Below are 15,082 nucleotides of genomic sequence, written 5' to 3' on the forward strand. Positions count from 1 at the left end.
CAAAACATGAATGGAATTTTTAGTTTGGGGCTGGGCCAGGTGCTCCACCCATGAGTCATTTATCCTTCGCAACAAGGGATGCCTGTATTCTACTGCAACTCTTGGGTCTTCAGGAAGTCACCAACAGATATCTTCCCATTAGTCCCGAGCTCTGGTGCTGAGCTTTCCTCATTCAGAGCTCAGGAAAAGGGAAAAAATGATTAGGTAGGTACTGCACTAAGCATCTATACCCTGAGGCACCCATCTTCACGACCACGAACAGGAAGGAACTCGTACTACAATGAGTATGCCTGGCTTCTGGTCCAATGCACTGCAGAACCAGGATAACTAAGTGGAAACATCCCTCTTCCACATTTTTTAGTTAAATATCTAATTAAGCAATACAGTTTGTATATTCTCCCTGCCTCTCAAAGAAGTAACTCCTGTAGCTTAATCAGAAATTGTTAATCAGCTTGCTCAGTGTAAAAGGCTTTATTTTTTACCACATGGCCTGATTATTTGAATTACTGTTCTGTTGTTACATAAATATGAAAAAAATCATACGGCAGAATTACGTGCTTGCTTATATTTTCACAGAACCTCACTGATACTGCATATGGTACACACTAAAAATAATTTAGTATAGGTTATAAAACTGTAATATGAATTCAGGTATGGTTTTAAATTTAAAATCTTCCTGGTATTTAAAGAATACTGTCTAATCCTTGTATGGAATATACAGCAATGAAGCTTGATTTAAGGTACTTTACCAAGAAATTGAACAAAATCAATAATGTCCTTGTTTCCATGCAGTTCATCAAAACAGAGGGACAACAAGCAAACACAAGACACAGAGATGATCCAATATTCTTGTCCCTTTCTATGCTAACCTCTGTGCTATTTGCACAGATCTAAAAAGAATTCAGCAAATGTAAATATGCAAACCATAAAATAACTTAAACTCAGAGAAGTGATGCATGAAAAATAGATATATTTGGAAGCTGCGAAAAAAGAAGAGAGTAAACAGGATCTAGATGACCCTGACATATTTGTACCTGAATAGTAATATACTTCTATCTAATTAATCTATATACACTATGTCTTTAAAGTCAATCTGCCCTGATATTTTTTCTTATGTGTGTTCATACCTGGAAGCAGGTTAGAGGACAAATGCTTCTATTTTAACCTCTCTAGGGCCATGGAGCCAGGGAACTGAACCATAAGAGAGACAGCTAATCTCAAAGTCCCTGGTTAGTTACCTGTTCCCGCTTCTTTACTTGTGGGAAACTGATGGATAAAAACCCCCCAGTAATCCAGAACTAGAGCATTTCTGCCTATGGTGGATTACTGCACCAGAATTTAAGATTTTGCAGATTCGTCTGATAGAAATATTATTTAAGTTTAATTTGAAAGTCTCAACTCTTTTTCTTTTTTTTTCTTTTCTTTTTTTTTTTTTTTTTACACATCAAGTACTTCTGATACCATCTGCATTTATCTGCCAACTGGTGAGGTGAGGAAAAGGTCACACAGGGCCTGATGCAGGCAGCCCTCATTGACTTGACTGTCAGTAAGAGAAAACTCTTAAATAATTAGAATTTTAGAGATTTAAAAGGGTAAGATCTATTTAACATTTCCGTTCTGAGAAAATATCAAACTGCTCCGTATGAATCAATCTGTTGTAAAATACAATAATTAGCACAGATTCTGATCCACAAGAAATGGCTCAGTGCAGACCTAACTAATTGCACTGAATGCTCTTACTGTAAGCGGGGCTGCCTGCAAGCTCATTCTGCAGAAGGATCTGGGTCATACTAGATTCAAGAAACGCTGGTGAAGTTATGGCTATCTGTCTTAAGATTTCTTGTGATATTTTGACAAGTCAAAAATAAGACCAATTATAAAAACAACGTGGGAACGGAATTGAAGTCCTTAACTCAAAGCAGAGGCGTTAACCACTAACCTCTGAGATGCCAATTTATAAATTTGGTTTCCATGATAGACAAGAGCTATAGGTATTAAATGGCAAAATGTACTAAAGCATCAGCTAGATTTCTCTGAATATGTTTCGCAAAATCTAAAATTACAGACATGTATCATATAAATGTAAAATGCACTGCATCAACCAGCTCAGAATACCAAGCTGTCCTAATTTAAATAAACCTCCAGATTTTAATAGTACTCAAGCAATTCATAATCAATACCAAATAAGCTTAACACACTTATTTAAAAACATTCTTGGATTATTTTCCAACAAATTTTTACTTTGTTCCTGTTCCAATGCAACATATAAAATTGTTGCATATTAAAAAAAAAAGGACAGTAGCACTGTAAAAATAGCAGATGCAACTGAAATAGTCAGAGACATGGCATTTAATTCCAATATTACAGCTACCAATGTGAGTATTTAATTGCAATATTACATTTACCAATGTGAGTAAACTAAAATCAGAAACTTGGCAAAATTATCAAAGCGTTAACTGAAACTGCAGGACACGTCTACTATTTACAAACAGCTGAAGACCGTTTCTGAGTAGGAAATTATATCTTTGTTTCAAAAGTTTAGGATTTTTATATTCTGTCAAGGTTAAAAAGGTCAAAACCGCTACCAATAAGCAATAAAATTTCAGAAGAGGTTGAAGGTTACACACTGGTTAGTGGTGAAGTTTCTTCCACTAATATCACTGGTTAGCAGTACTGTTAAAACCGCAATGTGGAATGCATGGTGCTGCATTTAGAGGAAGTGGGTAAGGGTGGGGCAAATGCAGCAGGTCCCACGATCAAAGCACTAGAGTACTGAATTTTACTTATAGCCCAATCACTGACACCCACACAGCAATTTCCTGTACTTTAAAAAAAAAAAATCTGTTTCTCTCTTTTTTGCAATCAACAACTTTTACCTAGAAACTAGTTAGCGGTGAACTCTGACTGATTTCAATCTGCAGCTCATTGCAGAAAACATGTCATTCTTAATGTGTGAGAACCTTCGAACTGCAGATTTTAACTGACAGGTTTCAGTGGATCATCATCTCCCTCCCCACCTTTACACACAAGCTCTACAGAACCTAATTACTAGTGTAAGACATATGCAAAACCTTAAAGTTCATTAATATTGAAAGCTACAAAGAGCTACTTACAGCAGGAGATTAAAAAATTAAGTGCATGTGTAAATTACAAAATATAACATTACAGTATAATTCAGACTGCTCTCAAAAGGCATCATGGTAATTTCCAAATGCACCACAGTAATTTATTATCTATCACATAACAATGAGCAAAGTCTTGATTACAGACACACATTTGCACATTGCAATGAGAGATGTTAAGCTTGGGCACAATATCCGAGAGGCAGAGTGTCATGCTGCACTGGGCTTAGGTGAATAATGCAGCTATACTATTTCCAGTTTTGGAGCTACCGTGTGCAGAGCTAGTTTGTGCATCTCTGTCTAGGGCTGCTTCACATTATCGAGACTCCATCCAGAGATATCTCAAGCACCTTGCCTGAATGTAAGCTTGCAACAATAGGTTCATCAAAAGCAAGATGAAGGGGGGAGGCGCAATGCATCATTCAAGATTCTGAACCAACCAGCCAGTCCAGGCACAAAAAGTTATTACAAGGAATTCTAAGGGCAGAAAGGACCATTGTGATCTAAGCTTAGGTCACACCTCCTGCATATATAGGGCATGCATCTTTTTCTAAAACTGGATTTACGCATTTTACTCATGAGAACCTGGGACTAGCTAAGGAAAGACTAGAAGGTTGATATATGACTGGGTGGCTCATCATGCTCAATAAGTAGTCATTAGTGGCTCTGTGTCTAGTAGGGAGGAGGCAGCATCAAGTGGGTGTTCCCAATGTTCTTCTGTCTTGGGTCCAGGATTGTTCCATGTCTTAATGATTCGGATGATGGGATTAAGTGCACGCTTAGTACGTCTGCAGATGACACCAGGTTGGGTGGGGTTGCAGATAGTTTAGAAAGCAGGGCTAGGGTCCAGAATGACCTGGATATACTGAAAAAATGTTCCGCAATCGACCAGATAAAAGTCCAGTATGGACAAATGCAAAGCCCGGCACTTGGGATGGAATAATTCCATGTACAAATACAGACTGGGGAATGACTGGCTGGGCTACACTATTGCATAGAAGAACCTAGGGGTTACAGTAGACCACAAACTGAATGAGACAACAAAGCAAAATCAGAGAGTCATGAAGGAAGGCAGGCAGTGGTGATATTATATCTACCCTCCACTAGGATGAGTCCCCATTCCAGTGCATGTCTTTGCAGGAGTATCATGAAAAAAGCGCATCTTCCCATGCCTGCAGACTTGAATCTGGGACAAGCCAGTCATTTTAAAGAAACCAGCTTAGATCAAGTGGTTAGAATCTTCATGGCAGTCTTTAATTGAAAGATTTCTTTCGTTAGCACTTTATTTCTCCTCATTAATGAAAGGAAAGAAGATACACTAAAATGATTCTGTATTGTCTTGTCAGCTACGTTACAAAGGAAGAGAGTAAACTGGCAGTAAAAAGGGCAAGTTTTGGATGCATCTGATCTATCTGTTCTCTTTGAAAGTTGTTTACCACATACTTGTTTTTTTTTAATTAAATGGACTAACGAGTAAGGTAAGAAACAACGGAAGTTTCTCTTCTGTTATTTGCTTTCTGAACCAGGTTTCCATCACTAACGCTCATTTGTATCTCCTACAAGCATCACAGAATACTACTATGTAATTTTTTCAAGTTTTAAGTAACCACTGATGATTGCTATAGTGTGGAAGGAAGGGAGGAGTACAACTGTACATCAGCACCCAAGGCTCATTTGCTTTTTCATAGAGCAACTATATTTCCTCCATTGTCTATTTTATGAGCACACCTGGCTCCTCAAAACCTCCTCTCCCATAAAAGGGGACGCAGATGCATAAGAAGTTACTTATGTATTATGATGTATTTGCTAGAATTGATCAAGTTTAAGCAAGAAAAGTACAGAAAGAAACCACATGAAAGAAATACTAAATACACCTCATCAGTATTATCTGTTTGACTCATTCCTTTTACATAGCCCCTTTAAATTTGGGATTATTTTATTCAGGCATTTCTAAAAAAAAAAAAAGAAAGAGTAAACAAACATTCTGGTCAATAGCATGTACCCCATGAAAACTAACCAAAATGAAAAATTGAGGATGGCAATGAGATCACCTCTTCCTGTATTGTGTTTTCTGTCTTAATGCTTGCCACTTGTCTTGTTGGTCTGTATTTCTCTCCCAAGTCAAGTCAAAGGTCCACCCATGGCCTAACAGCCCGCTGAGGTAGTCTGGTTAGGATGCCAATTTCTGTAGTCAGTGGCACACAAGAGCACCTCATGGCTAGCATCACATAGAGCCATTTTTTTTTTTTCTTCTCAGCCTGTATAACCAGGTAACCACTGGGGCAGCTGAAGGTAGCCATTGGCATAAATCCAGGCCCTGAATTCATGGCTCTGGAGCTATGGCAAGATATTTTAACTGCTCTGCAGCTATGCTCTGTACTTATGTACAGTATATATTATTTCTATCAAGGCTGTCAGATACTTTAATGATGAACACTACAAAAGCAAACAGAAAGGAGACTGGTTGCATAGAGGACCTGTATGCAATCACCGTTTTTGTCAGTATTCATCAGTACTCAAATATGCTGTACTCAAAAACATCTTACCAATTAATGATAAGCAAGGGCTGTTTACAGATGTACTAAGAAGGGTTGCTTACAGATGTAACCCCAACCCCCCCTGCCCCATATCACTTTACTTTAAACTTTGCACACCCCACCATCAAGCCCAGTGCATGCCCCCAAGAGATAGCGTGTTAGTTTGACTCGGCTCGCCCAGTGTCTGTATAGATCAGGCACTTAAGCAGGGTTTTTCTGGTACTTTTACCTAATAGCCGATTCAATCAGCTGCTAGATAAAAGTGACAGAAAAGCCCCACTGAAGCAAGAGATCTATATAGATGCTGCAGAGCTGGGTCGAACTAACACACTGCCTCTTTCAGTAAAGCACGTTCTCCCCGTCTGTCAGTGCCCAAGATGTCTAAAAAGTGTTAAGTGGTTTTTTTTGTTAAATCAATTTTCCAAAACACAGAGTCAGTCTGGGACAGGGTACCCAATTTTCTATAACAGAAATTTTAACTTAAACTGTTCTTGAGGTAAAACATCCATACAGGTGTTTTTAATTTTGAGTGATGGTTCACCGGTAGGGTGAACCAAATTAACAACTACTTTTATGAGCGGTCTGTGTGAGAACTGCAGTGTCAGACAAAACCAAGCACTGCCCCGTGATGCAATACAAGGAAAGTGTGAGATCCATGCTGAAAGGGAGGTTATAATAATAGATTTTGTCTACAAATTTATGAAATGGTAAAAATACATAGAAATTCTGGATATTTGGCCTTTAAATTTGTATGTCACAAACAAAGCAAAACAAAACGAAACAAAACACCTCGCAGTGCCAGAGTTTTGATACAAATAGATTTGTGAGCATATTTGTGGCAAGATCATGTTTTTTCTGTGATATAGCTGTTCCCTGTCAGAGTTCACTGTTAACATCTACTAAAATATATCACAGGCTGACAAAAACAGACTTGAAACTAACAGCTATGAAATGCTTTCTGTTTATTAACAGTTTCACCAGAATCTAGTGGGGGCCAACCTCCCTGTCCTATGCTTCCTGCCTGATCTGATGCTCTGTTTTCTGCTCTTTGTTTTTTGTCACTCTGTTGCCTGTCCCCTTCCCAATTTCCCATACGCCATATACACACAGACTGCTTGTGGCACTTGTGGTACCTGTACCACATGTTGGCCACCCCTGGTTTAAGAGAATGAGGCATTATGAAGAAAAATGATCTGAAGCTGAACTCCAAACTAAAATAAATCTTAAATTATTAAACTATATAGCAGATTCATTCATACTTGGCAGTTTCAGAATATAATGTACCAGAGGTAGAAATTAATCATTGTACTTAGAAGTAGTCCCTAATTAAAATTTATACAAAAGCTCCTCGCCTTCTACTGAACATGTAATCTCTCTCCCCATAATCCCTCCCTCCTCCCTGCAAGTATTACATGTCTGAACCATCTGCTAACCTTCCTAGAACATGGGCTGATAAGAGATCTACAAGACAGAAAACTGTAGACTTCCTGTTACCTTGACAAGCAGAAAAAAAACTATAGGAAGTGTCTGCAAAAAGAGTGATTCTCAATCTGGGATACCTGGAGATCCTTTCAAGGGTGCCACGGGGTATCACACAATGTTGTCAATTAGTTATGCAAGAATGGTTTACAAGATAAACTCAGAGATGTCAAATAGGAAGTCATAGTTTTTTTGACTTGTGGTTTGAGTTCTGTGCAACAAAAGAATTGCTCTTTTATTTTTCCATAGTAAACAAGCAGTAAAAAGTAAGAGTTGGTATTTTTTGAGGAGTGCCTTGAGTCTATTGAGCAATCAGGACAAGTGGACAGAGGCAATACCTTTTTATTAGACCACAATTTTTGCAAAAAAACCCATTTAATTTCAAGCTTTCAGGCACAAACACCCTTCATCAGGCATCAGAAAAAAACATTGTAAAGGTTCTCTTGGGTAGAAATGAAAGTTCATATTTCATAGGATTTCACGGAGGAGTCAACAGATGGAAAAACCCTCTGGGAAGCAGTTCTTAGCTGGTAAGGAGTCTCAGCTATCCTGTGACACTGTGATGATGCAAATTACCATAAACAAAAGCAGGATCTCAGGTTTCAGGTGGTCAAAGTTGCTTCTTGCTTGGGAAAATATGAAGATTTCATTTTAAAAAATGTGCCTGAAAGCTTGCAATTAAAGAATGGGTTTTTTTGCAAAAATCTTGTTGGTCTAATAAAAGGTATCACCTCTGTCCACGAGCCCTGATTGCTTTTTCCTCTAGACCAATATAGCTACAACCTGGATACTTGAGTCTATTGAGACATACCATGAGCCTAACAAGGTTGAGAAACACCAGGCTAAGAGAAGATGTACTTACCACTAGGTGGCTTGGGCCGTGGAGGAACATTTTTCTTCGGTGGTAGAGCAGGAGTGTCTGGCTTACTTTTAAAAGGGTCATCTGAGAACCCCATCCCTCCAAAAGAGGAGGTGAAAGGGTCTGAAGCTGTAGGCTTTAAGAGAGAGAAAAAGAAAGTATATATCAGATAGCAGAAGCGACTTATTATTTTTAGTATATATAAAGATCATTCAGACAGACACTAACTCAGGATAGATAAATATGGAAAATCAACTCAGGGACAGAGGCGTCTAACTTCTGTTTTCAAAAGCATTTACTTTGAAAGCAATTACTAATCTAGTAATTGAGGTGTTTCATGTAGTAAAATACATTATTTGTGTACATATCTTTTGAAACAACATAAGGTTTGAGTCACAGCCATCACAGCTTTCTACACACTGATATTTCATATTTACCTGCATGTATTTAATAATCATTAAGTACAACCCACACCTCTCCATGGTCTATTATGGTAAGCACCAGGTATTGCTTAGTGTCCATCTTATTTTAGTGTCCTGTTTCATCTTCCCCTCACTGTTTCATATTACTAAATATATAATTTAGGCCATGATCTTGCGAAAAACTAAAAATAGTCAGTTCGTATTTGTGATTATGTCCACCTTGTTAACCTCAATAATATGTGTATGAGTTAACTGTAAAAGCTTGCAGGGGCTTACATTGTGAAACAGGGACAGCTTTGTGTTTTAGAAGGTAACTTTATACACTTCAGGAAAAGATAGAAATATGGATGCAAATACCGTTAAAAAAATATACGTTTAACCTCCTCTAATTATACCAGTAAACAATTAACAGATAACACAGCAGTTCAAAGACAGCTGCTACTGAGTGCCATTCCATCCTGGTGGGGGGGAGAGGGAGAGGGAGGCTGGCTTTTGGAGGGGGATTGGAGGGAAGAAGGCGGCAAGCCCAGCCAGACAACACAGGCCAGAGGGAGCACCTGTGAAGGAGCATCTAATTGCTTAATTGATGAGTCATTAGGCTGCTCTCTGTTTTCCTCTTAAACTATGGGTACTAACCCCCTCCCTCTTCCCTGCCCTGCTGATTTCTGTTGGGGCATCACACAGCTCCTCTTCCCCTTAATTGGACACAAATTATTGGAGAGTAGGTTTAGATTAGACATCCACAAGAACTACTTCACAGTTAGGGCGGCAAGGAGCTGGAACCAACTTCCAAGGGAAGTGGTGCTGGCTCCTACCCTGGGGGTCTTTAAGAGGCTTGATGCCTACTTGGCTGGACTCATTTGAGTCCAGTTTTTCTCCCGCCCAGGCGGGGGGTCAGACTTGAAGATCTACAAGGTCCCTTCCAACCCTACTTCTATGATTCTCAGGCTGCACCCAAAGGGTAACTGGTAAGATAACTGGTTATCACTGCACTTAACAGTTAAATGATTAATCATTTAACCTTTCACAACCAAGACAGAAATAGTTATCACAAAGGTCCCTACAGGAACTTTTATTTGGTCCCATTTTGTACACATACGGCAAAGGAAGCACAGAAAAACCAGGGCTGGAAAGGACCTCAGGAGATCTAAATCTAATGGTTTAGATAAAGATGATGGATGTTGCCTGGAACAAGGGGCTCCAGGCAGCATCATCCTTATCTAAACCATCTCAGGTGAGCGTTTATCTAATACGCTCTTAAAAACTCTACAACTCCTCTAGGTAATCTGTTCCAGTGCTTAACTACCCTTATAGTAAGAAAGTTCTTTTCAATAATCAACCTAATTTCCCTTGTTGCAATTTGAGTCCATTACTTGTTGTCCTGTCCCTCACAGTCACAAAGGGTAGTATGCCATCCTCTGTATAACCATCCCTTATGTATTTGAAGGCTACTATTAAATCCCCCCCTCAGTTTTCTCTTCCGCAGGCCGTATAATCTCAGTTCTTCCAACCTTTTCTTGTAAGCCATGTTTCCTAAGCCTCCAAAATTGTGATTGCTCTCCATTGGGCTCTTTCCAATTTGTCAAGGTCTTTCTTGAAATGCCATGTTCAAAACTGGTCACCAGGTGTTTAGCACTGGTGAGCTCTCACACTTGAAGAATCACTTCCCTTGACTTGTAGGTGGCATTCCTCTTAATACAATCCATCATGCTGTTGTTTTCTAAGCCACAAAGCAAAGCCAAAATATAGGACTTTTCATTATATGATCAAACACCACAGTGAACCAGTATGTACCATTTGGAAACGTGGCTATTCCTAAAGTATACAGCATGTCCCCCTTCTATTCTCAGCGGTTCACATCTCTTTACTTGTTTTAAAGCTTCTAGAAAAGAAAACAAGGTATTTTTGAACTATGTTCTCCACTGTTGCCTGCAGAGGAGCATCCTGACCATTACAAAATAGACAGGATTGATTGCTGTATCTTGATTTTATCAATTTACACGCAGTACTTTTAATGTATTTTCATATTAAGTTTAATTCTACAATAATAGGGAGTTTTGCAGGCAGTGCACTGGAAGCCTCAAGGTCCCAATCAGGCCTTGCTGAGAAGTCACCAACTTCACTCAAACATCCTATTTGTAAAGGCTACTGCCACCTAGTGGAGGAAAAAATAAAGGAAAGCGAGACAAAAAAGATAGGAAAGATCGTTCTGGCTAAATACAATCGAGTTTAAAATCCCATGAAAAAAGGTTTTTACTTCTTTCACTTCTTTGCTTATTTGTAAAAATCCCTTCAAAAACAAAACAAACTCGTTAATAAATTTATCCTCTATGATACACATAGAGGTTATTGAAACCCTATTGCGTCTAAGGAAATAATCTTATTGGTCTCTTATAGAGGGGTTTGTACCCATAATTACAATAAAAAATAATGTTGACATTTGATATCCCCTATATTATTCACATCATCGCACTCCTTAAGAAAGACATGGGAAAACAAAACCAAAAACCCAACAACATTTTTAAAGGAACTTTATTTCCATTGAACATTTACCTTTGACATCTGGCTAAAATCTGCAAAACCGTCATTACTATTAAAGGCACCACTTCCAAATGGGTCTAATGTTCCAAAAGGATCTGAAACATGTAAGGAACAAAGTTAACTTTTTTTTAATGTTGTTTAAAATCATACATACATACATATATAGTAAAATCATGAGTATAACTTTTTTCCCCACCTCAAACGTAACACGAGGCATAAGAATTAAGGACACCGACACGAAGACCTTGATAGTAGTAGCAACAGATTTGTCTACCTATGCTCTGTGGCCCAGATCCAGTCCATGAAGAGATTGGATTTGGCCTGTGAGAGAAGTGAGGGGAAGAGGGCACCTTCTCTGCCCTGGGCTGCTGAACCAATCCACAGTGCTTTCTCACCCTGCTACTGCAGCCTCCACTTACCATCACCATCAAATTCATCGCTCCCCATCACTTTTGACTATGGGAATCTGTGACATTTGATGGCAAGGGTAAGTGGAGACTGCAGTAGTTGGGCACAAGAGAACAGCCTTCAGCACACAGCAGGAAGAGTCGGGGTGCTATAGAGTGGATGGGCAGCTGGCAGTGGCTGGGTTGCAAGTGGTGGTCTGGGTTGCAAGTGGTGGTCTACCATTCATAAAAGGTTGCCAACCCCAGCACAATTTTATTTAACAAAGTCCATAGAAATCCTGGTTTTTTTCATTATGGTGCCACCAGATTCATAACAAAGCCTTGTAATTTGGAAGCTGATGCCTACAGAATGATTTCATAATAGGCTTTTATAATAGCACCATAGATACTGTGATTTCACAGTGAACTTGAGGGATGACTGATTCTTCCTTGGGGTAAGAATTCAGCACTAAGTAATAAGTGTACTCCATCCTAGAATCTCCTTTATAAGGAACAGGGTTTTTTTTTTAATGCTTTTCATTTGGAATACGCCCATTATTTGAGTCTGATCACACCACATTCCAACTACCCAAAAGATTCTTTTCCAAGAGCAGCGGTTCTTAATGTTAGAAATCATTTGTTTCAGCAGTCTCTTCCCAGACCTTGAAAAAATCTGCCAAGGGACCGTAAAAATTTGTTTCACGTGAGAATCGGTCATGGTCAAATGACATATTTTTAATCCCCATTTCCCATCCACAAAAGGGAGTACTGAAGAAAATATGGACTTCACCTGCCACCGTGGAGAGGAATTTGTGGTTTGCCCACCTGCTGAGGCTACAATGACAGGGCCATCTACACAGATGCCCTCTGCACAAGCTGTATGTCTCCCAAATCTCTCTATAGAGATGGCTGGCTATGTCAATGTGAAGTTGGCAGAAGGCAGGACAGGGTGGCAGCTATAGGACTCTGACAGACGTTACAGTGGTCCCACTTCTATGTTACCGATTAATGTGAGGTGAATGGTCACACTGTTTGTTGCACTGTAAAAATAGCTCACCCACTACAAAACTGGTGGATCCATGACAAAATTGCTGTTTCAGACAGCAACCTGTCTTGCTGGGACAAATTTAACAAGTAGGCAGGTCTCAGACCTCACTTCCTATCTCACAGTGCTCTGGTCTCCCTCCCTGTTCCTCAGTGGGCCCAGCAGAGAGCTGTCAGGAAAGCTTGCAGGTGGCCCTGTCCCTGTTGCCACCTGGCAACAACGGCTTGGGAATGAACTCTTTGGATCCAAAAGCGGGTGTCCAAAAGGCAATAAAAAGTTATTTTTGCCTTTTACAAGCAGAATCCCATCCCTCTTACCTGGGCGTTTTGAAGAGATACCTGAAGATGTAAAAGGATCGCTGCTTTCAAAAGGATCAGGCTAAATATGAGAAAAAAAAGAAAAAGTTGCATGTTTTTCACTGTAATGCATTCTGTACTTTACCTTCCTACATATATAAAAAATTTCCCTACGTTCAAAAACTGTCAAATTAGGCCAAATAAATCTCTTGTGTAAATCTGCTATTCTTAACAGATTTACAGCAGGATGAATTGACCAAGTATTTAAAAATAGTCTTATGGGATAAGACCATGCTATTAGTGCAGACAGTTCTTGGAAGAAAAAAAAAGAAAACTTATGGGTTGCAGACAAAGCCAAGTATTTGAATGAGCATACAAGATTCTAGAGCAAGGAACCTCACAGTGAATTAAAGCTGATACTATTCACCAATGCAAAAAACCAGAGAACCTAAAGCTTCTATGGTCCAAATGTTCAAACACGAGTGTCCAATGTTAGGCACTCAATTCACCTATGCTCTTAAATGAAAATAGCTTAATTTTCAGTGGCAGCAAGTACACACAATTTATCTTTAAGTCAATGGTAGGTGGAGGTACTTTTGTGCACTCTAAAAATCTGACCACTTATTCTGTGTGTGATGCTAAGATGCTAAAGTTGGAAAATGCTGCCCTATAAGTAAGTAGAAAGGAACTGAAGAGATCACTTGGGAAATAAATACACACTCAATATAAGGAGAGAAGCTGTGCATGTCACCTAATATAGGAAATAAGAGAATGCTGCGTGGGACTTTTCTTTTTGTTAAGTCTTTTACACAACGTATTAGCCTCAGAGTACAAAAAGTTTATTATACGCAGACTTAAAAAAATGCCTACCTTCGAGAGCGTTGTGGGATTTTTTGCGAATGGATCATATGTAAATGGATCACTCTTCACTTGTTTCTTAAAAAAATCATCAGGGGCTGAACTATGAAATGGGTCACTTTCTTTAAATGGATCCTCTCCAAATGGATCTACCAAAAGACCATTAAGTAAAGAAAATGTAATTAGGCAAGTAAAAATGCTAGAAAATTTGCTGCAGGGACCAATACCTTAGTTCTATTTTTAGTTTATTCATGAAGTATTAATTTCTACTCTAAAAAAGTAATTGTTTACTTCACATCCCAATTAGTCAAATCCCTATTATCCAGCATGAGTGGGGAATGGGGGTGCCAGTTATCTAAAATGCTGGTTACCCAAGGCCAGCAGTTTTACCCAAGGCAGCCACATATGGAGCAGCAGCAGCATGGTGTGGTCGGCAGCAGTGTGTGAGCTTCCCACCCCCCTGGCCTGCGTCCGGCCAGCCAGCTGGAAATTCCAGTTAATAGCGTGTTCTGGTTACTCAAATGCTGGATAACAGGGATTTTAGTGTAATTATTTCTATATGTGGTGTTTACATTAGTTACAAAACTACATTTAGTAAAACGTACTAAATGTACATTTAGTAAAAGGGGCCGAGTTCCCCTTGTACTCGGCCTTGGTGAGGCCGCAGCTGGAGTACTGCGTCCAGTTTTGGGCTCCACAATTCAAAAAGGATGTGGAGAAGCTTGAGAGAGTCCAGAGGAGAGCCACGCGCATGATCAGAGGTCAGGAAAACAGATCTTACGATGACAGGCTGAGAGACATGGGACTCTTTAGCCTGGAAAAGTGCAGGCTCAGGGGTGATCTGATGGCCACCTATAAGTTTATCAGGGGTGACCACCAGGATCTGGGGGAATGTTTGTTCACCAGAGCGCCCCAAGGGATGACGAGGTCGAACGGTCACAAACTCCTGCAAGACCGCTTCAGGCTGGACATAAGGAAGAATTTCTTTACTGTCCGAGCCCCCAAGGTCTGGAACAGTCTGCCAGCGGAGGTGGTTCAAGCACCTACATTGAATGCCTCCAAGAGTAAACTGGATGCTTATCTTGCTGGGATCCTATGACCCCAGCTGACTTCCTGCCCTTTGGGCAGGGGGCTGGACTCGATGATCTCTCGAGGTCCCTTCCAGCCCTCATGTCTATGAAATCTATGAAATTACATATACATTATTTAACAACTTGACCCCTCTTTCCCTGCACAAAACATCCACAGACAATTCTACAGGCCTCCCAATTTAAACGTAAAAGCAGAAGCCACAGAAAGCCAGCTGCTGCCTTTACACCTTCATATTTAGTTACAGATTCTATCCTATCAATTTCATCACCTGAAAAACTTTTACCGGCTGAAGCAGGTGGTGGTTGTTCTGCAAAAGGATCATTATGAAATGGATCACCTAGATAAAGAAGAAATATATTGTATTTTGTCAGTTAGTTGAGAAGATTAGCAAAGTTGTAAAAATGAAAAAAAGTTGTCTGACTGTTCTAGTTTTTGTGCTAGCCAT

At 39.6% G+C, this 15,082-nt stretch overlaps 1 protein-coding gene across 6 annotated transcripts in view; it reads right to left on the reverse strand.

The window, feature by feature from the left end:
- EPS15L1 (epidermal growth factor receptor pathway substrate 15 like 1) overlaps window positions 1–15,082 on the reverse strand; it is a 60,446-nt gene that overhangs the window by 19,444 nt on the left and 25,920 nt on the right. For 4 of the 6 annotated variants that reach the window (XM_090026734.1, XM_090026738.1, XM_090026737.1 and 1 more), the window contains 5 exons: window positions 14,906–14,974; window positions 13,558–13,694; window positions 12,709–12,769; window positions 10,973–11,055; window positions 8,001–8,133 (listed from right to left, as the gene is read on the reverse strand). In XM_090026734.1, the coding sequence (XP_089882860.1) occupies window positions 8,001–8,133; window positions 10,973–11,055; window positions 12,709–12,769; window positions 13,558–13,694; window positions 14,906–14,974 (483 nt within the window). Of the gene's footprint in view, window positions 1–8,000; window positions 8,134–9,989; window positions 10,140–10,972; window positions 11,056–12,708; window positions 12,770–13,557; window positions 13,695–14,905; window positions 14,975–15,082 lie in introns of those variants that run through there. The other 2 variants (XM_090026735.1, XM_090026740.1) reach the window with 2 other exon arrangements.

Source organism: Crocodylus siamensis, chromosome 14, assembly GCF_052110815.1.
Source record: "Crocodylus siamensis isolate JL-2025a chromosome 14, ASM5211081v1, whole genome shotgun sequence".
NCBI lineage: Eukaryota > Metazoa > Chordata > Crocodylia > Crocodylidae > Crocodylus > Crocodylus siamensis.